Here is a 19,334-nt window from a genome sequence, read left to right on the forward strand (position 1 = left end):
GACGCAGCAGCGCTGCAGGTGGACACCGGCTACTTTTATTGATGTTCATACCTGGAAACCACCTGCTCACATTTCACAGTTCAACTAAAACTGGGCTGCTCTGTGATTGGCTAAAAGTCCTGCTGAACAGCCAATGAGCAGCCTCTGTCCAAATATGGAAACAAGGAGGAAGAGGAAGACACACAGATGATGAAGAGGAAAGAAAACTTCTAAAGGAAACACGAACAAAAATCTGGAATAACAGAAGACGAAGAAGCGTGGCCGGGGTCACATGATGCCGGGGTCACACGGGGTCACATGATGCCGTTGGTGAGGTACTGGAAGCCGTCGTACAGCTTGGTGGTGAGCGAGCGCATGGAGCCGTCCACCAGCTGGTCCACCAGCAGCTGCAGCTGCTCCTCCGTCAGGCTCATGTGGAAACGCTCCTTCAGGCCCCGCATGGTGCTGGAGCCGTGGAAGCAGGGCAGCTGGGAGCCTGGGGGGGCCGGACGGGGACACGGGCGGTCAGTCAGCGGCCAGACAGGGGCGCAGTGGGCAGGATTCTCACTCACCTTGCTGCATGATCTCCACTATCTGCAGAACCCGGTCCATGTGCTTCCTGGCTGCAATCAGACCCTGGAGCATCAGCATCCTGTAGTAGTTAAACATGTCTCCATCTGGACCGCCCATCACCTGCCAGACAGCGCACAGGGTTTAACTAAACACCCTGCCAGACAGCGCACAGGGTTTAACTAAACACCCTGCCAAGGAGCTAAAACGATCTCCTCCTTTCAGGTAAGACACAGGGTGAATTTAACCCTCAGCTTTAACAAACTTCATCTCGGTTTCCTGAATGAAGACCTAAGATCTTTTAGACAAGAAATAGGTCTTAACTGAACTCCACCCAGAACCAGAACCAGAACCAACCCACCTCCACAAACTCTGCGGTGAGCTTGAAGGCGGACGTCTCGAAGCCGAGGTTCCTGGGCGAGCTGGACAGGATGAAGCCGAAGTCGATGTGGATGATGTGTCCGTCGGCGTCCAGCAGGATGTTCCCGTTGTGCCTGGGGGGGGGGAGAAGAGTCAGGAGGGCAGGGCGAGCGCATGAAGCGTCTGGGGGCGGGGCCTCACCTGTCCTTGACCTGCAGCAGGTAGCAGATGAGGCTGTAGCCGGCGCAGCTGCGGACGAAGTTCCTCTGGGCGGACAGGAAGTTCTCGGTGGTGGGGGCGCCGTGCTCCTGCAGGAAGTAGTCCAGCAGCGACAGCTGGCTCTGCTTCTTCACCTGGTGGATGGACACGGCGTTGACCACCGGCTCGATCATCCCGCTGTCCGCCGACAGAACCACGATCTTGTAGGGCCGGATCCACAGCGGCACGCGCTCCTGCTCCCAGATGGACTGGGGGACAGAGAGATGCATGATGGGAAGGAAACCGGTGTGAGCGCCGCTGGTGGGGAACAAAGTCCCAGCTTCACCTAATCAGCTTCCAGATTGTTAATATTCACTAACAATCAAGGCTGATGTGAAGGTCTAGTTAAATTCACATCAGTCCTCACAGTTCCTTTAGAACGGCGCTGGCTCTGGCAGCAACAGGTCAAAGGTCAAGACCAGTCATCAATTAGCAAGCATTTAAGGAGCAAATTGCCTTTGAATTCCCATCATAACATGCTGGCTAGCATGCTAGCTAACACGCTGGCTAGCATACTGACTAACACGTTGGCTAGCATAATGGCTAACATGCTGGCTAACACGCTGGCTAGCATGCTGACTAACACGCTGGCTAATACGCTGGCTAGCATACTGGCTGACACGCTGGCTAGCATGCTGACTAGCACGTTGGCTAGCATGCTGACTAGCACGCTGGCTAGCACGTTGGCTAACACGCTGGCTAGCATGTTGGCTAACACGCTGGCTAGCACGCTGGCTAGCATGCCTGCGGGGAGGACGGCCAGCCAGTGACATCACGGCGTTACCTTGAGCTGCTGCAGCACCTGGAAGGCCAGCAGCTCCTGCCGCAGGTCGTCTCCACACTTGACAATGACGGACAGCAGCCTCCAGGTGGGGAGGTGTCCGTAGGGCGAGCCCTCCCTGATCCTCCTGGGGGACGGAGACAGAGACGGCTCAGCGCCGGGCGGGATGGCCCGTCGGTCTGGACTCGGGGATTGGCCTACCGGACTTTCTCCTCCCAGGGCTCCTTGAGGGCCACGGCAGACGGGTCCTCCGGGTCCCGCCTGAAGGTGGTGGGGGCCTGCGCTAGCTGCTCCGATAGGCGCCGCCTGGAATCAGAGGGGACGGGGTCAGAGGTCGTTTGGACGGTCAGAGCGTGTCGGAATGTGTCCTGACCTGATGTCCCCGGCGGCGATGAAGACGGGCTCCTTGCTGTCCAGGCTGGTGATGCTGTCCACCGAGAACTGGCTGATGTTATCGCAGCTGTTGGTGTGGCCTTCTGGGAGCTGGGGGGGTTCGGTCAACAACGCCAGCTTAAATATCAGTAGCTTAATAATAGTAGCTAGATGCTACAGCGCTAGCTTCATCAGGAACATCGTCTTGAAATGATGTTAGCTCTAGCTCAGCGGTGCCCAAAGTGGGTCCTGGAGGGCCGGCATCCTGCACGTTTTAGTTCTGTCCCTGGTACCAACAACCTTTTCAGCAGGTCAATGTTCTCCTGAGGCCTCTAACAAGCCGTCATTGGACCCACTTTGGGTACCCCTGCTCTAGCTAACGTATGTTAGCTCCAGTTGATGAAGTTAGCTCTAGGTAAATTATGTTAGCTCCTGCTATGACATTACCTCTGGATATGGAGGATATTAGCTCCAGCTCCTGTTACCAGCTACCTGACTCTCCTGATTGGTTCTCATTCTGACTGGATCAAACATTTCCAATGTCACATCACTTCCTGTGGGCGTGGCCTCACCTCCACCTGCAGCTCTCCAATGTCATCCACAGACCAGGCTTCGTCGTCATTGTCGTAGTTCGGGACGACGGAGAAGCTCCCGGCTCGCTGCTCCGCCATCATGCCACAGTCCGGCAGGTTCTCCACCGACCGGGTGCTCCTGATCCGGTTCTCTGGGATCCGCATCGGAACGCTGGACGTCTCAAAGTTCTCGCACTCCAGAACCTCCACGTAGATCAGGTAGGGAGCCTGGGGGGCGGTATGGGGAAGTCAGGACCTCTGCATCCCCATGTAGCCCTGGGGGGTGCGGGACCTCACCTTGTCCTTGGAGTTGAGCACCACGGCCTGCGTGTGCGGAACGCGGACCACGTGATGGTCGAAGGCGGCGGTGGGCAGCCAGACGCGCGCCGGCAGCTTGTGGTTGAGCAGCGACAGCTCTGAGATCAGCCGCTGCGTCTTCTGCTCCTTGGTGGGCAGCGTGGCCAGACGCTTCCCGATGCCCATCAGGGACTTCATGAACTCCCGCTGCGGAGCCAGGCGCACCGGCTGCAGGCACACAGGACAGGTGACAAAGGGCGGAGCCTGGGCTCAGGTGAGCCAGCACAGTCTGTCTGTGGGTCAGGTTTAAACATCTGGATCAGAACCAGAACTATTCATGGTTCCACTGAGGAAAACCTGATGCACAGAACCAGCCGACCAATCAGAGGGATCAGCACAAGGAGACATTAGGATAGGTCAGATTCTGATTGGTTAACCCAGAAGCATCAACAGAACACAGAGACACAATCACATAGTCCGAGTCTACAGGCCAGAGTGACGTGTGGACCGAACCAGAACCAGAACCAGAACCAGAAACTAGAGACTCCCTGGCAGAATCCCTTTCCCAGAGTCGCCCGCAGGCTGAAAGAGTTTTGGGCTGAACTTACGGGACCAGAATCCAACTCCAGACTGTCGGAGCTGGAGCCGCTGTCCTGGGGGTCAGAGCAGAACTTCTGGTTGGTTTCATTCAGAAAGTTCCTGCAAGTTCTGGATTCATTGAACACCTCATGATGCCTTCTTGGGAAACCTGAGCTGCTTTTCCAGCATCTCAAATGACCAGATCAACATCTGAGATTGTGAGGAAGGAGCCACAATGTTCAAACCCAGATACCGGTTCCACTCTTAAAGGTTTTCCTTTCTGACTCCAAATCTCTGAACGAAGGAGGAAAAACCACTTCCTGTCTGGAAGGTGTTGAGACGCTTATCAAGGACACGAACACAAAGTTTGTTACACACATGGAATTCTTCACTTTCACACAGAGGCCTTTGTAGAAATAGAAACTTTAGCTGATGTAACACATGGGGTGATCACTGGGCGTGTCTTAGATATAAGCAATGATTCTTCCATTTTTGATCAGATGCTGTATAATTTCGGTCATATTCACTTCACAACAAATTAGCCTGTGAGGGTAAGCGTCTCTCTTTTCTAGCGCTAAAAAAGAATAAAAACAGTAAACTCTGATTATTCTGTGTGGCTGATTTCCTGTTCGTGTGCTGACACGCTTTTGGTCTGTCGAGTTTAAATCACAACAAAGGAAAATCACTTCCTGTCTGTTGTTCATCATAAGAACACAAACTGGTTCTAGTCCCAGTGAACCAGACTCTCTAGGATACATGAGAACGTTTTCTCAAAGCTCCCTGAGATGGAGTGACCCCACAGTGACCCCACAGTGACCTCACCTCGTCCTGGCTGCTCTCCACCTTGGGGTTGCTGGCTGTTCTCTTCAGGTTGCTGCTCAGGCTGATGCTGACCGTGGCGTCCGATTTGGAGCGCTGATGGGTCCGTTTGGACGGAGACAGGCCGTGGTCCGCCGCTGGGCCCCCGGGGGCTGCCGCCAGGCAGAACGGCGTCAGCGTCAGCTCCCTGCGTGCCCGCGGCCCCGACGGCTTCAGCTCGTCGGACAGGATGAGCTTCCTGAGCTTGGAGCCCCGGGAGTGGCGCTGCGTGGAGATGTGCATATCGGAGGAGTAGGCGCCCAGCAGCCAGGCGCACTGCAGGCTGAAGGAGATGCTCTGTCTGCAGCGGTGCACCTGCAAGGTCACACACAGGGCACATTAACCCACAGAAACAGATCACTAACATGGCCGCAGGGAGCCTGCAAGACCACACACAGGGCACAGTACCAACCCCGACCACCTGGTGGAGTCGCTGCATCACCTGGCCAGGTGATGCGCCTGCTGCTGCTCAGCACCTCACTCACCTGAAGACTTCTCTACTAGAGGGCCGCACACACACGCACAAACACACACACACACGTTTGCGTGGCTATCTTTGTGGGGACTTTCCATTGACTTCCATTCATTTCTACAGCCTAACATTTATCCTAACCCTAACCGACCAAAACTCAATTCACACCTTTGTCCTTAATCTGACCCCCAACCCAAAAACTGCATTTCCCCTTATGGGGACCAGGCTTCGGGCCCCATAAGTAGCAGTGGGTCCCCACGACATAGTATGCGTCAGGAAAATGGTCCCCACAAGGTATTAGAAACAAACGCACACTCTGCAGTGAACAGAACTGACAGAAGAGTTTGTAAAAAGAAAAATGGCGGCAGCAAAGCGAGTACGATGGAGAATCAGGGCCAGACTGAGATTTTCTGTTTTAATTGTGAGAATAACATCAGAATACGAAACATCACCAGATTATTGAAATTACCAGAAAATTTCAGTAATTATAATCTGATGAGAGCAGATCAGGAAACGGATTAATTTAAACATCGACTCAGAATCTGCTGCTGTGTTTAAAACTGGTTTGTTCCTGTCAGAGGCTTACAGGATGTATTTTCCTGCTGATCTTCATCCTGTAACAGGACGACCATTAGCATGTTGCTGGTCCTGTAACTAGCCCATTAGCATGTTGCTGGTCCTGTGGCTAGCCCATTAGCATGTTGCTGGTCCTGTAACTAGCCCATTAGCATGTTGCTGGTCCTGTGGCTAGCCCATTAGCATGTTGCTGGTCCTGTAACTAGCCCATTAGCATGTTGCTGGTCCTGTAACTAGCCCATTAGCATGCTGCTGGTCCTGTGGCTAGCCCATTAGCATGTTGCTGGTCCTGTGGCTAGCCCATTAGCATGTTGCTGGTCCTGTGGCTAGCCCATTAGCATGTTGCTGGTCCTGTAGCTAGCCCATTAGCATGCTGCTGGTCCTGTAACTAGCCCATTAGCATGCTGCTGGTCCTGTAGCTAGCCCATTAGCATGTTGCTGATCCTGTAACTAGCCCATTAGCATGCTGCTGGTCCTGTAGCTAGCCCATTAGCATGTTGCGGATCCTGTAGCTAGCCCATTAGCATGTTGCTGGTCCTGTAGCTAGCCCATTAGCATGCTGCTGGTCCTATAGCTAGCCCATTAGCATGTTGCTGGTCCTGTAGCTAGCCCATTAGCATACCGCTAGTTGGGCAGCAGCTTGTCAACGCTCATCAGAACCTGGCTGGGTCCATTCTAGGCCTCTGAACCGATCGCTGCTGGGTTTGCTTTCATGTTCTGAACAGACTTTGATTCGATAGAGTAACTTTGCGCCACCTTGATGTGGAATATAACAAACAACAAACAGGAAAACTGTCTAAGCTGAGATTACAACCAAGATTTATTTGCTAAATATTGTCCAGCTGTATCCATGGCAACCATAACAAAAGTAAACTGATTTTATCCACAAAAGGTAAACTTCCTGTGTCCGGTTTGTGCAGCTCAAGCTGTTTCCATGACAACCATCAGTTCCTCCTGGACGGAGGCTGAACTCTGACCTTCGCCATGGCAACCACCTCAGTAAGCAGCCTGGCCCCGAGCAGGTCAGCTGACCGCAGGCCACACCCACCAGGTAAGGCTTGATGGCGTCGCCGACGTCCTCGTCCATGTGGATGTACATGTTGAGCAGCTGCGGCAGATAGAAATCCACGTCGTCGTGCGGGAAGCTGAACAGCCGGTTCCCGATGTACGCCTGCACACCCGGCTCCTTGGAGCTGTGCAGGTAGGAGATTGCCATGGAGACGTCAAACAGCTTTGACTCGAACAGCCGCAGCAGCCACGACTGCTTGGATGGGTTGTGTCTCTGGCGCCGCCGGGCGCTCTTCACTGACCCGGTCGCCGGTCCCTCCGGGTCGTCCTCTTCACGGATCTGCGGCGGTTTGATGGCGGGGACGCCGCGGTCCGGGGACGGTCCGTTGTGCTGCGAGCCTGGGGCGGGACCGGCGGCGGCGTCCACCTGACGCAGCTTCACCTTCTGCAGGACCTCCTGACACGCCCGCTGCGCCACCTCAGCGTCTATGACCAGGCTCAGCTCGCCGCCTCCCTCGCTGATGACGCCCAAAGGTGGCGAGGCGGGGCGGGGGGGGCCGCATGACGAGGGGGTGGAGGGCAGGGACTGGGAGGGGGAGGAGCAAATAGAGAGGGAGGGGCTGTTCGGCTCAGAGCTGGCGGGGGAAGTTTCGTCCTGAGGGTCCGCCATCATGGCTGCCAAGAGGCTCCACCCACCGCCACTGGAACACAGACAGGTCAAAGGTCAGGAATGAGACCCTCAACACTAGACACCAATCACGATCATTAAAGATCTTATATATAAATGAACAAGAACCGATTTATATTGGGACTGTGAATGTATAGCTGCTGAACTCTGAACATGAACTATTTCCGTTTAAATGGTGTGAGCAGAACTTTACAAACCGGTTCTGGGTAAGCCAGTACCCGGTCGCCAGACCGAAGGAACCACTCCGAGTTCTTCTGGACATAGCTGAGGAAGCCCAGGGTAACTGGAGTCTGAAAACGGGTAGGAACGAACCCTCGAGTCGAACCGGTCGGTTTGTTATTGTTCGGAGCCGACAGTCCAGCCTGACAGAACTGGTGTTTGGACTCATCTGCTAACAGACGGACAGTTTCTGCCAGCTGCAGGCAGAACCTGGAGCAGCTGCAGCGGACCGAACCGAACTCTGTGACCCGCTCTCGGTCCACCCGCTCTGTGGACCTTCATACGTAACGTAGAACTGCTGCTAGCTCAGGATTAGCGACTAACCATTGAAAATGAACGGGATGCTAACCCAACCAGCTAACGGTTCTCCAATGTTTGAACGCAGCTTTTAGCTCAGAGCTAACTAGCTCAGTGCTAGCAGATAATGCTAGCCTGAGCCAACTGTTGCTAACTCCCAACTTAAGTTCCAGCGCGCGCCCAGGTGAGTTGTGCAGATGATGTGACGTGTCGGAAGGGTACAGGTGTATCGCTATTACCTGTTGACAACTCAGTTGCGCCGAAATAACGCCTCACGTGCAGTTTGTTGACTCCATTTATTCCGTTTGAGCGTCATCTCCGCTGCCAGCCAGCAGGAGGCGCAGCGGCTCCTCTTCTCTCTTCGCTTCTCTCTTTATGTACGAATGTTTCCGGTGCTGCACTGCCACCGACTGGACGGAGTCAGGCTTTTTATTATGATTATTATTATTTAGGTTTTTTTATTGTGGAAATCCGGGTGAACCAGAGGCGGGCTGAACCTGCCACTAGAATATATACAGACTGTTTAGTAAGGGAAAAATTAAACCATACTTGTTAAAGTAGTTCAAGTAACAACAGACTGAGCGGACATAAAATACTAAAGTACACAAATGAATAAAGAACACAACAAATTAAACAGATTGTATTCTACGAACATTTCAGTCAATGGCTTTTTGTCATCGGTTGAGTCTCTCAGATATAGACTTTTTATTTACAAACTAATTAATCTTTTCAAACTCCCAATTCAGTCTCGTTTTATTTTGTGTGATCAGTTAAAACTGTCTGGATCAGCAGGACTTCATCAAATATTTGGACTTCGGCTGTTTTTGTACTCGGTTCTAATCCAGCCTGTTTTCTGTCACCATATAATCGGGGCTAAATTCAATTAAATTTAAGAAGCTTATTTTTTTCTCTTGTCTTACATGTTTTTGAGCATTTTGTTTTTTACCTTTTAATCTGATTATTTAATTTTATTTTTTTAAGCTTTTTGTTTTAAGATATTCGACTACATTGTTATTTAGATTTCTTTTTATAATTCAATACTTTCATAATTTCTTTTAAAGCAATAGATTTTATTTGTAATATTACCACAGTAAAGTGTTTCTCATGTTATTTTAGATTATATAACTCAACTTTTTTAGTGTTTTCCGTGACGTGGTTGATGTCCGGGTGTCAGACCGGAAGTGTGGGTGCTGCGTGCGGCCAGCAGGAGGAGCCAGAGAGCAGGAAGCGCTGAGGCTCCCAGCCTGCCAGCTGCTGTTTTCCTGAAGTCTGAGCGGATTCTCTGCAGCGAGCTGTTCTGGTTCTGTTTTGATGACGAACCGAACGTGGTGATCCGGAACCAGCTCCCAACAGAACCACTCTGTGAGTATGTGCAGCTCCTGATCCGGGTCAGCCTGGTTCTGGTTCTGGTGGGAGATGTTCTGAAAGTTGATTTCAATCCGGATTTAATCTGCTAAACTGCGTCAGGAAGATTCTGGATTCAGAACCTCGGCCCGGTCTGCTGGGAGATCAGAGGTTCTGGAGGGTTCCGGTCCAGAACCAGTCAGGGTTCCTGCTGAGTTCCTGCTCATCTAAACAGTACTTTAAGATGGTTCTGGTTCCTCCATTTGAGCATTCTCAGACTGAGAATGTTTGGATCCAGGTTCTGCTGGTTCTGGTTGCATTGTGTTGCTGTGCAGGCAGCAGCGACTCGGGTCAGAACCGGTCCGTCCGGTTCCAGAGGCGGGACGGGAATGTTTGAGTTGGAGGGCGGGTCCAGCAGGATGTCCTGGACCGCTGAGCCTGCTGGAGCAACCGGGCCAAACCAGAACCAACCGGGCCAAACCAGAACCTAGGCTCCAAACCGCCGGCTTCCCCCTGGAGGACCAACAGAACAGAACCAGGCAGGGAAAACAAACCCGGTTCTGGTCCCTGTTCTGGGTTCTCTGGGTGAAACCAGAACCAGAACCTGGATGTGTTTTGTATTTCCTCTCACAGGTTCTGATCCAAAGCTACAGCAGATGGTTCTGGTTCTGATTGGGAGTGGACCTGTTTGGGTTTTAGGTGGTTCTGGTTCTGATGTTGCTGTGTTTTGTTTCAGCTGATGGACACTGAGAGCGGAGCGGTTCTGCCTGGATCCGGGCCGGCGACCCACTGGCCCCGTTCGATCGGCTTCAGCGGCCCCAGAGAGCCCCTGGAGGACTGGGTGGTGGACCCCGGCTGTGTGAGTGGCTAATAATGATAGATGTTATTGGTGAACAGGTGAGTTCTCAGGTGAGCTGTAGAGGAGTTGGACTTTATTTGGAGGTGATGGAGAGAGACGATACCGATCCCGCTGCAGACCGGGGGGAAGGGGCGGAGCCAGCTAGTGTTACAGTGAAGGTACAGATACTCCCATCCTCTTTACCTGAGCAGAAGGATGAAGATGGCTGTTGTCTTATGGATGGCAGTGAAGTCTGACCTTAAAGGGCCGGTATCCTGTCAAATCGACTGCTTTGATCTCTGGTTTTCCCTGACATGTTGCTTTGATTCCTTCATGTTTGACAAATCCTCTAATCTCCATGGCAACCATTCAGTTGTAAGCGCCTGGATGGACCTAGCCCCGCCTCTGAGGCGTAGCTCCTTCAGACTAGCCAGGAGCAATCAGCAAACAGCTGCTGAGCTTATGATAGGAGCTGCTGCTCAGAGCAACGCTGGTAAAAACATTAAAGGGTTAATAGAGGAGCCATGTTAGGACGACTTGCTGGAGGCGGAGCTTCAGGAAGAGCAGGTGCTTCTTAAAGAAACAGAGACCCAATTTCAAGTAGTTAAATTAGGAAGTCAAAGTCATATTTAATTTATATAAAGCATTTTTATTAATCCTGAAGGTAACTTAGTTACTTGATTGTGCTATAAAACTGCACTATGTGCCTGAAAAATACCCGATACTGCCCCTTTAAGGTGGAAGCTGTGCCAGTCTGACAGGAAGTGGGCTGGGAGAAAAGGCAGAGCTGACCATCGTCAGCGCAATGACAGATATTAATATTATATCTGCTGAATATATAATGTTGATCTGAGCCCTGGGGAACACCTGCAGAAACTTAGACTGGATTATACAGGACACACTGCAGGTACGAGGAAGAAGGATGCTAATGGACTATCAATCAATCAATCAATCAATCAAATTTTATTTGTATAGCACATTTCAGCAGCAGGCATTTCAAAGTGCTTTACATCATTACAAACACAGAAACACAAAGCAACATAGAATCAATCATTAAGTCAAGTTCCATCAATAAATTTGTAATTGATTACGTTTCAAATACAATCCTAAACAGGTGGGTTTTAGTTGAGATTTAAAAGAAGTCAGTGTTTCAGCTGTTTTACAGTTTTCTGGAAGTTTGTTCCAAATTTGTGGTGCATAGATGCTGAAAGCTGCTTCTCCTCGTTTGGTTCTGGTTCTGGGGATGCAGAGCAGAACCAGAACCAGAACCTGAGAGGTCTGGAAGGTTGATACAACAACAGCAGATCTTTAATGTATTGTGGTGCTAAGCCGTTCAGTGATTTATAAACTAACAACAGGATTTTAAAGTCTATTCTTTGAGCTACAGGGAGCCAGTGGAGGGACTTTAGAACTGGTGTTATGTGCTCTATCTTCCTGGTTTTAGTCAGAACGCCAGCAGCAGCATTCTGGATCAGCTGCAGCTGTTTGATTGATTTGTTGGACAGACCTGTGAAGACGCTGTTGCAATAATCAATACGACTGAAGATGAAGGCATGGATGAGTTTCTCTAGATCTGGCTGAGACATTAGTCCTTTAATCCTGGAAATGTTCTTCAGGTGATAGAAGGCCGACTTTGTAACTGTCTTTATGTGGCTCTGGAGGTTCAGGTCAGAGTCCATCACTACTCCCAGGTTTCGGGCTGATCGCTGGTTTTAGTTGTAATAACTGAAGCTGTGCATTGACTCTAGATCTATAACTCTAGATCTATAACTCTAGATCTATAACTCTAGATAGTTCCTCTTTAGGTCCAAAAATAATAACTTCAGTTTTGTTTCTGTTCAGCTGGAGAAGGTTTTGGCACATCCACACATTTATCTGTTCTAAGCATCTGTTCAGTGATTGGATGAGGTCAAAGGTCACCTGGTGACATCGTAATGTAGAGCTGTGTGTCGTCTGCATAGTTATGGTAGCTAATATTATTTCCTGTTATAACCTGAGCTAGTGGGAGCATATAAATATTGAATAAAAGGGTCCTAGGATGGAACCTTGGGGTACCCCACATGTGACCTTTGACCTCTTTGATGAAAAGTTTTCAATTGAAACAAAGAAATCCCTGTTCTTTATGTAGGATTTAAACCAGTTTAGCTCTGGACCGGAGAGTCTGACCCAACTCTCCAGTTGATTCAGTAATATGTCATGGTCAACACTGAGGTCCAACAGAACCAGCACTGTGGTTCTGCCACAGTCCGTATTTATACGGATGTCATTGAACACTTTGACTAGGCCAGTCTCTGTGCTGTGGTGAGACTGGAAACCAGACTGGAAGGAGTCAAAGCGGTTGGTTATAGTTAGGAAGCTAGTTAATTGTTTACACACAGCTTTTTCAATAACTTTGCTGATGAATGGGAGGTCAGAGGTCAGAGGTCGGCCTGTAATTCTGCATTAGTGATTTGTCCAGATTGTTCTTTTTTATAAGTGGTTTGATTACTGCTGTTTTCAAAGCCTGGGGGAAAACGCCTGACGAGAGCAATGAGTTACTATTTGGATCAGATCAGCAGCAATAACAGGCAGGACTTTCTTAAAGAAATGTTCTAGAGTTATAGATCTAGGACATCCAGACAGCAGGAACTGGAGCTTATTGACTTATAATTTCCTGTAGGGTTTTATAATCAAGTAGTTGAAATTGGGTCATGTTTCCTGTATTTGTTTTGTTTGGGCTCAGCATTGGTACTGACTTTATAGTGGATGTTCAGATTAATCCTCTGATTTTTTGAATTTTCTCTGAAAAGAAGCTGGAAAACTGGTTGCAGGCGGCAATACATTGGAATTCAGGCGTAACGTCACAGGAGGGTTTGTGATTCTGTCAACTGTTGCAAATAAAGCTCGAGCATTGTTAATGTTTTTGTTTATGACATCTGCAAAGAAAGCCTCTCTTGCATGTTTTAGTGTTAAATGATAGTTACGTAGTCTTTCTTTATAGATGTCACAATGAACGTGGAGTTGAGTTTTACGCCATTTTCGTTCTGCCCTACGGCAGAGTTGTCTTGCAGATCTAACTGTTTGTGCATTTCTCCATGGAGATTTCTTTTTACCAGACACAACCTTCATTTTAATGGAATCAATAATATCTGAAACTTTAGACTGAAAATCTTTTACCAACTTATCTACATCATTACAGCTTAAGGGTGAGGAAGAAGAGTAGATTTGATTAAAAGTTTCTGCTGTGTTTTCAGTGAGAGAACGTTTTGTGATGGTTGCTGTTTGTCCAAGTGGGTTAAAAGATAAAAAATTTTCAAAGATAACAGGAAGTGATGCGACAGGCGACATCATTTACAGAGACATTGGAAATATTCACACCCTTACTGATAACCAGGTCCAGTGTGTGTCCTTGAGTGTGTGTTGCTTGTTTGACATGTTGTGTTAGACCAAAAGTCTCTAAAATATTAGCCAGCTTTTTACTATTAGCATCCTTATCCCGGAGGATGAGAAATGGCGTCAATAGGAGGAGAACAGGAAGTGAGTTTCAGCGTGAGCGTTGAGTTGTTAATGGAGGCAGGACTCCTTGGTGTTAGCAGAGAGTATTTTACCTGAAATGCGATCTGAGCGCGCTCAGTTGGTCTTCATGTAACGGGTGGCATCAATGAATTTCTAGAGGTCATCCAGCCAGGTCAGATCTTTTATTCTGGGGGAGAAGAGTAAAAACAAATCAACCTCCTGTTCAACTCCCTCTCCTGCACTCCAACCCCGCGGAACAATGCTGTGAGGGAAAAGGGCGAAGCGGAGGAGCTACGAGGGCTGGAACGAACTACGGAAGCCCAGGAGACACAAACGAGGCAGAGTGCAGAAAGGCAAAAACAACAAATAAAAATAACTGAATAAGATAAAATTCACAAATTCTCAATATAAAATGAATTAGAAACAATAATTTAAAAAAAGCTCATTGGTAACTCTGTTACATTCACATCCTTACTCCTTCTGGGCCGGAACCAGAATCCTGCTGATGCTTCTGGACCAGGTGGTTCGGGGTCCGGCGCCCTCGGCTCATCCGTCCTTACTTACTGTCAGGTGACCTTGGACGACAGCGAATCGGAGGACATCCTACAGGCCGTCGACCCCAACGAAGTGTTCGGAACCGGTACCGGGCCCGCCGACACGTCGTCGGAGAGCGACAGCGGCATCTCGGAGGAGACCCCTGTTGCCATGGTGACAGCAGTAACCACGGCGACCAGCCAGCCAGCCCCGGCAGCAGTCTACCAAGTGGTCTATGACATCAGCTCTGTGGGCGGAGCCAAACCTGAGGCCGGTCAGGAGAACATCATCTCCATCGAGCTCGGTAGGTCCGGTTCTGATCCGGTTCTCACTCGGTCCATATGATGATGTCATTTGACGAAGTCATCAACTCACCTTGTTTCCTTTTCCTCTGCCCCGCCCCCTCCCCGACGCCCCGCCCCCTCCTCCAGATGAGTGGAGTTCCCAGCTGCTGTTTTCGGACTCCTGCATCATCAGCGACTTGCACGCGGCTTCGTCTTCATCATCATCCTCTCCATCTGATGGCGGCCGGAGCTCCGCCCCTCTCTCAGGTAGAGACCAGGTAAGACTTCCTGTCAGTGAGCGTCATCAGAGGACGTTTGACACTGGAGGACTCACTCTTCTTCTTCTTCAGGCGCTGCTGTTCCCTGACCTGCGGCTGACGGAGGAGGAGCAGAAGCTGCTGACAGAGGAGGGCGTGTCCCTGCCCAGCAACCTTCCACTCACTAAGGTCCAACAGAACCGGTTCTGACTGCTGCGGACGCATATAAAGATTACATTTTTGGAAAACCAGGGTTATTTTCACCACTGCACTAACTGGACTTCCTCAGTTCAGAGTATGTCTGAAATTAATTTCATATCATCCTGGTCTCAACAAATGGTGGCAGAGCAGAGAGTAGATGAGTTTCTGTGACAAACTAAGGAGTCAAATCCCGTCGCTAACATGAACACAAAGCTATAAATGTTTAGGCAAGGTCAAAGTTCATCTATTAAACTGACTGAAGATGAATACAGAAACTAAAAGCTGGAGTATAGACATTTTTATAAGCGTACCTGTGAGCCTTCCTCTTTATTATTAAATTGAATATAACTTCAGATTCTTGTATAACTTTTCTTCAGGTTAACTTAGAAAGTGAGATATTATTGTTACAAATACATTTTCTATACTACAGAAAAGTAACTGTTAGAGAAGCTCAAATATGAAAAATTGGACTGATATTGACATCCGACAGTAAAACTGCTGTTATGTTAGATTTACTAATATTTTATTTTATCTTTTTTTTATGCAATTACTGGATTAATTGTAAGAATAATCGATAGATTACTCGATTACTAAAATATTCGTTTACAACAGCTCTAGTTGAGAGTGATGTCGGCCATCTTGTTTTGCAGTTTGAATTCGTCTCTGACGCGTTTCTCTCCCCGCAGGCCGAAGAGCGGATCCTGAAGAAAGTCCGCAGAAAGATCCGGAACAAGCAGTCGGCTCAGGACAGCCGCAAGAGGAGGAAGGAGTACATCCACGGCCTGGAGAGCAGGTACCGCCGGGGGCCAGCAGGGGGCGCCACAGGGACACGAGGTACAAGCCTTGTGTTGCCATGGTAACTCGTGAGCAGTTTTAGTTCAGAATGCTCAATGGCATAGCGACAGTGCCGCCTAGCGGCCTGACCTCGCTACCATCTTAATGGTTCTGATCCGGTCTGGTTCTGGTTCTGTCTTCAGGGCAGCGGCGTGCTCAGCTCAGAACCAGGAGCTGCAGCGAACCGTGGAGCAGCTGGAGAAACACAACGTGTAAGATGATTCCTCTGGTTCTGGTTCTGATCCAATGTTTTCCTGCTGTAGATCCAGGAGCAGACTTACACTAACCTGAGCGCATTAGCATTAGCTTCCACTAAATACCATGTCAGCATGGCGGTTTAGCGTTAGCGAGCTAATGTTCCTGCTGAGCACATTAGCGTTTTAGTTGGCGGTAGCCTCCAGGAGCTGGACTTCCTGAAGGCAGATGTTCCGGTTCTTCTAGTTGTCTCGTCCTCGCCACAATTACTGATCCATATCATCAGTAATTGTGGCTGATGATATGGATCAGGTTCTGGTTCTGGTTCTGAGCCGTGCCGTGATTCTGTCTCCTCTCAGGTCCCTCCTGGCTCAGCTGCAGCAGCTCCGCTCCCTCATCAAGCAGACGGCCAGTAAAGGAGCGCAAACCAGCACCTGCTTACTGGTGAGGAGCTCTGGGAGATTCTGTGGTTCTAATGGTGTCTGGTCCACCGGCTGGGTCTGGGACGCCTGGGGAGTCAGAACCTCTTTCTGTTTGTCCTCAGATCCTACTAGTGTCCCTCAGCCTGATCGTCCTGCCCAGCTTCAGCCCGTTCAGCCGCCGCCAGTCAGCCGACGACGACTACAGAACCGCCGCAGGTCGGTTCGGACCTCTTGCCTGCTAGCGGTTCCACTGAGACCCGGTTCTTTGGAACGAGACAAAGCCAAGGGACAGGTCGGCCTGCCGGGTCGGAACCTCAGGAACTAATCATTTTTATTTTCTGCAGTTGTATCCAGAAACATCCTGACGGATCCAAACTTCTCCAACCCGGCAGACGACGGTGCCGGTTCCGCTGCACGTTCGGACTCATCTGTGCCTCCTGAGCTCAGCCAATCAGGCCCTGCAGGGGCACTGCTGGAGCCAATAGGAACCCTGGAGAGCTTAGCTAGCGCTGACAGCAGCCAATCACAGAACGGGACGGCTGCTGTTGCCGGGCAGACTGGCCGTGAGCCTGGGAAACCCGAACACGCTGATGAGATGTAACCAGAACCTCCAGCAGGGGCCGCCAGACTGACGCTGAGCAGCTGGAGGACTGGTTCTGTTGGATCAGAACCAGAACACTGAGGTTCTGGAGTGCTACCCTGACCGGAATCAGGTTTTAAAGTGGATCCAGCAACCGGACAGGACTTCACCGAGACTGTTTCTCTCTCTCTCTGTTGGACCAGACCTGGGACCGGAACCGACCAGTTTTATGTTCATCTTGTGGAGAAACACTGATGTTCTGTCCTGGGATGTTTCTGGGTCGGTTTGTGGGTTCTGGTTGTTCAGTAAATCATGTGATGCTGCAAACAGGTTCTGATTCTGCTCCTTTGACGCAACCATAGTAACAATAATACCTTAGCAGAAAAGATTCCTGTTATTTCCGGTTTCAACGCGTCCATCTGCTCAGTCTCATCAGCTACATGAAATCTTGACTAAAAATTAAATTTCAACATTTTTCATCCTGCAGTGTAATTAATATGCACAATGTACCCAAAATCAGAAATAACTGAATTTTTATCACCTTGTTTATGCTAATGTATCATATCTAGAAGAATAAGTCATCCTAAATATATTTCTATTACTTGTATATTTCTATCATTTTAGGTTCCATTTCCGCCCTTACGCAAAGTCCGCATTTTACGGACTTTGGCGAAGTGTATTACCCACAATTCATTGCTGCATGTGACTTGTGTTAAAAGGCGGATTTATGGTAACGTTTTGTTGTTTTTTATAGACAAAAGAAAATATCATGACAAGGCACATTAGTAATTAGTTTGATATGATAAACTGAGCAGAAAAAGAAGAAATTTTTAAAAAATCACAAACTGAGGAAAGTAAAACAAATGTCAAATTTCAAATCTTAAATTAAGATATTAACATATTGAAATAAAGATTGTAAATAATAAAATCATTTCACTTTAAAAGTGGAGGTGATTTTTAGAAAGCAGTATTTGAGAATAAAACTTAGGATTAAATATATCATAATTTAACTCTTCATCCCTGTTAGAAGACCAAAGTTTATTATATTAAAACTAAAGACGGAATAGATTTATTGTACAACATCCACTTTTGAAAACTTTCTAAAAACTTCAATGAAGTCGCAATTTATCCTGATTTTTAAACAAATGTTTTCTTCTCAGACTAGAGGAGGAAACTGATGTCGGAGCTCCTGATTAATTTATTGGTACATTTTTGGTTCATAAAGTCACAACATTCATAATTTCTTTTAAAAAGGACATTTTAGTTCCATTAGTCTTTTTATTTTTCAAATGTAGCATCAGGCATTTAATTATTTTTTATACATGCCGTATGTTTGTCCTTAACTTGATCTTTATTATTTCCACTTTATACCAAACTGTTAGCTGCATAAAACAGATGGTTTTATGGGTAAAAATACTGTCTCTATTAGTCAAATGGCAGACTCATAATTAAATATTAATATATTTTAATGTGTAATATCTTGGAAATATGGCAAAGTTCACAGAGCGAGCTGTCTGTCGAAAAAAAAGAGTAAAATCAGTTTTCAAAAGTAAAGTATTGAAATAATTTTTATTTTGCTGAACATGAGTGATTATATTGAATTTTCTGTATTCAACAAGTAACAGAACAAATATCTCCAACAAAAATACCTTTACTGTACATTTCAAATCATCTGTTTTGACCAGTCCGCCATTTTGGATGTGAAGTTACGACCAAGGGCCATTCCGTCCCAACCCTGACCCCTGACTCCTGGTGTGACTTTGAGTCCACACTTCATAGGTGGCGCAGGGCGCTGAGCACTGGGACCAGGCCTTAATCCTCTCCTGGATCAGCAGGGGTTAATATCAGATTATAGGCGCCATGCTGGTTTTTCTGAAGAAGCTCCGCCTCTACAGGAAGCGCCACCAGCAGCTATCTTTAAGCAGATCGCCCACAGAGGAGCACCGCCGTTAGACGCACACACAGAAACACACAGTGGATACTCAGTAGTTTGCCTCCCTGCAGCTGCTGCACCAGAACCACCTCAGGCCCGATTCAACAGAACCTTCTGCTGTTGAGAATCCAAACAGGTTCTGGAAGTTCAGAAAATTGACTTTTATTTTGAAACCACTTCCTTCCTGTGGTCAGGAAATAAACTTCAGCACTCCTCTTCCTCATCTGAGGAAGGATGAAGCTTCTTCTGTCCGCCTGCAGCTGGACCAGAACCAGGACCAGGTTCTGGTTCCAACTGGTTTCAACTTTCTGGGAGGAGGAAGTGATGCGGTGGTGACTTCCTGCCTGTGCAAGCCAATCAGCTGATCTTCATCGGCACACAGACAGGAAGTGACATCATGCAAATCAGCTGGTCTGTCCAGGTCTACTTCCTGGGGCTGAGGTTCTGATCCGGTCAAAGTTCTGCTGGCCGAGGCCCGGTTCTGCGTTCGGAACCAGCCTGACCAGGGAGTCACTTCAGAACCCCGAGGTC

General features: G+C 48.6%; 2 protein-coding genes across 6 annotated transcripts; one reads left to right on the top strand and one right to left on the bottom strand.

The window, feature by feature from the left end:
- Positions 1-19: 19 nt before the first annotated feature.
- pi4kb (phosphatidylinositol 4-kinase, catalytic, beta) lies at positions 20-8,257 on the bottom strand. 2 transcript variants are annotated; one of them, XM_032559568.1, is made up of 13 exons: positions 8,126-8,257; positions 6,723-7,383; positions 4,591-4,941; positions 3,798-3,842; positions 3,190-3,417; positions 2,893-3,120; positions 2,322-2,431; positions 2,150-2,254; positions 1,952-2,075; positions 1,111-1,376; positions 911-1,043; positions 552-672; positions 20-475 (listed from the first exon to the last, which is right to left on the bottom strand). In XM_032559568.1, the coding sequence occupies exons 2-13, from the start codon at positions 7,353-7,355 to the stop codon at positions 294-296; spliced, it is 2,526 nt and encodes an 841-aa protein (XP_032415459.1). In that variant the 5' UTR covers positions 7,356-7,383; positions 8,126-8,257; the 3' UTR covers positions 20-293. The 2 variants fall into 2 exon arrangements, with proteins under 2 accessions (XP_032415459.1, XP_032415460.1); XM_032559569.1 differs by lacking the exon at positions 3,798-3,842 and having other exon boundaries at positions 294-475.
- Positions 8,258-9,087: 830 nt separating this feature from the next.
- creb3l4 (cAMP responsive element binding protein 3-like 4) lies at positions 9,088-18,384 on the top strand. Of its 4 annotated transcripts, none has more exons than XM_032559571.1 (10): positions 9,088-9,252; positions 9,967-10,089; positions 14,059-14,401; positions 14,529-14,659; positions 14,732-14,827; positions 15,526-15,632; positions 15,817-15,885; positions 16,228-16,312; positions 16,413-16,506; positions 16,635-18,384. In XM_032559571.1, the coding sequence occupies exons 2-10, from the start codon at positions 9,970-9,972 to the stop codon at positions 16,889-16,891; spliced, it is 1,302 nt and encodes a 433-aa protein (XP_032415462.1). In that variant the 5' UTR covers positions 9,088-9,252; positions 9,967-9,969; the 3' UTR covers positions 16,892-18,384. The 4 variants fall into 4 exon arrangements, with proteins under 4 accessions (XP_032415462.1, XP_032415461.1, XP_032415465.1 ...); XM_032559570.1 differs by having other exon boundaries at positions 9,089-9,248; XM_032559574.1 differs by having other exon boundaries at positions 9,092-9,248; positions 14,134-14,401.
- The last annotated feature ends 950 nt before the right edge of the window (positions 18,385-19,334 follow it).

This window comes from Xiphophorus hellerii, chromosome 3 (genome assembly GCF_003331165.1).
Source record: "Xiphophorus hellerii strain 12219 chromosome 3, Xiphophorus_hellerii-4.1, whole genome shotgun sequence".
NCBI classification, from domain to species: Eukaryota; Metazoa; Chordata; class Actinopteri; order Cyprinodontiformes; family Poeciliidae; genus Xiphophorus; species Xiphophorus hellerii.

Bases quoted from the DNA above. Each gene is read 5' to 3' on its own strand.
- pi4kb (XM_032559568.1), bottom strand. From the start codon at position 7,355: ATGATGGCGGACCCTCAGGACGAAACTTCCCCCGCCAGCTCTGAGCCG. The intron at 3,121-3,189 runs GTGAGGTCCCGC...ACCGCCCCCCAG, and splicing joins TGCTCAACTCCAAGGACAAG to GCTCCCTACCTGATCTACGT. The intron at 2,432-2,892 runs GTGAGGCCACGC...GAACCCCCCCAG, and splicing joins TTGGAGAGCTGCAGGTGGAG to CTCCCAGAAGGCCACACCAA.
- creb3l4 (XM_032559571.1), top strand. From the start codon at position 9,970: ATGGACACTGAGAGCGGAGCGGTTCTGCCTGGATCCGGGCCGGCGACC. The intron at 10,090-14,058 runs GTGAGTGGCTAA...GGCCGGAACCAG, and splicing joins GGGTGGTGGACCCCGGCTGT to AATCCTGCTGATGCTTCTGG. The intron at 15,633-15,816 runs GTACCGCCGGGG...TTCTGTCTTCAG, and splicing joins ATCCACGGCCTGGAGAGCAG to GGCAGCGGCGTGCTCAGCTC.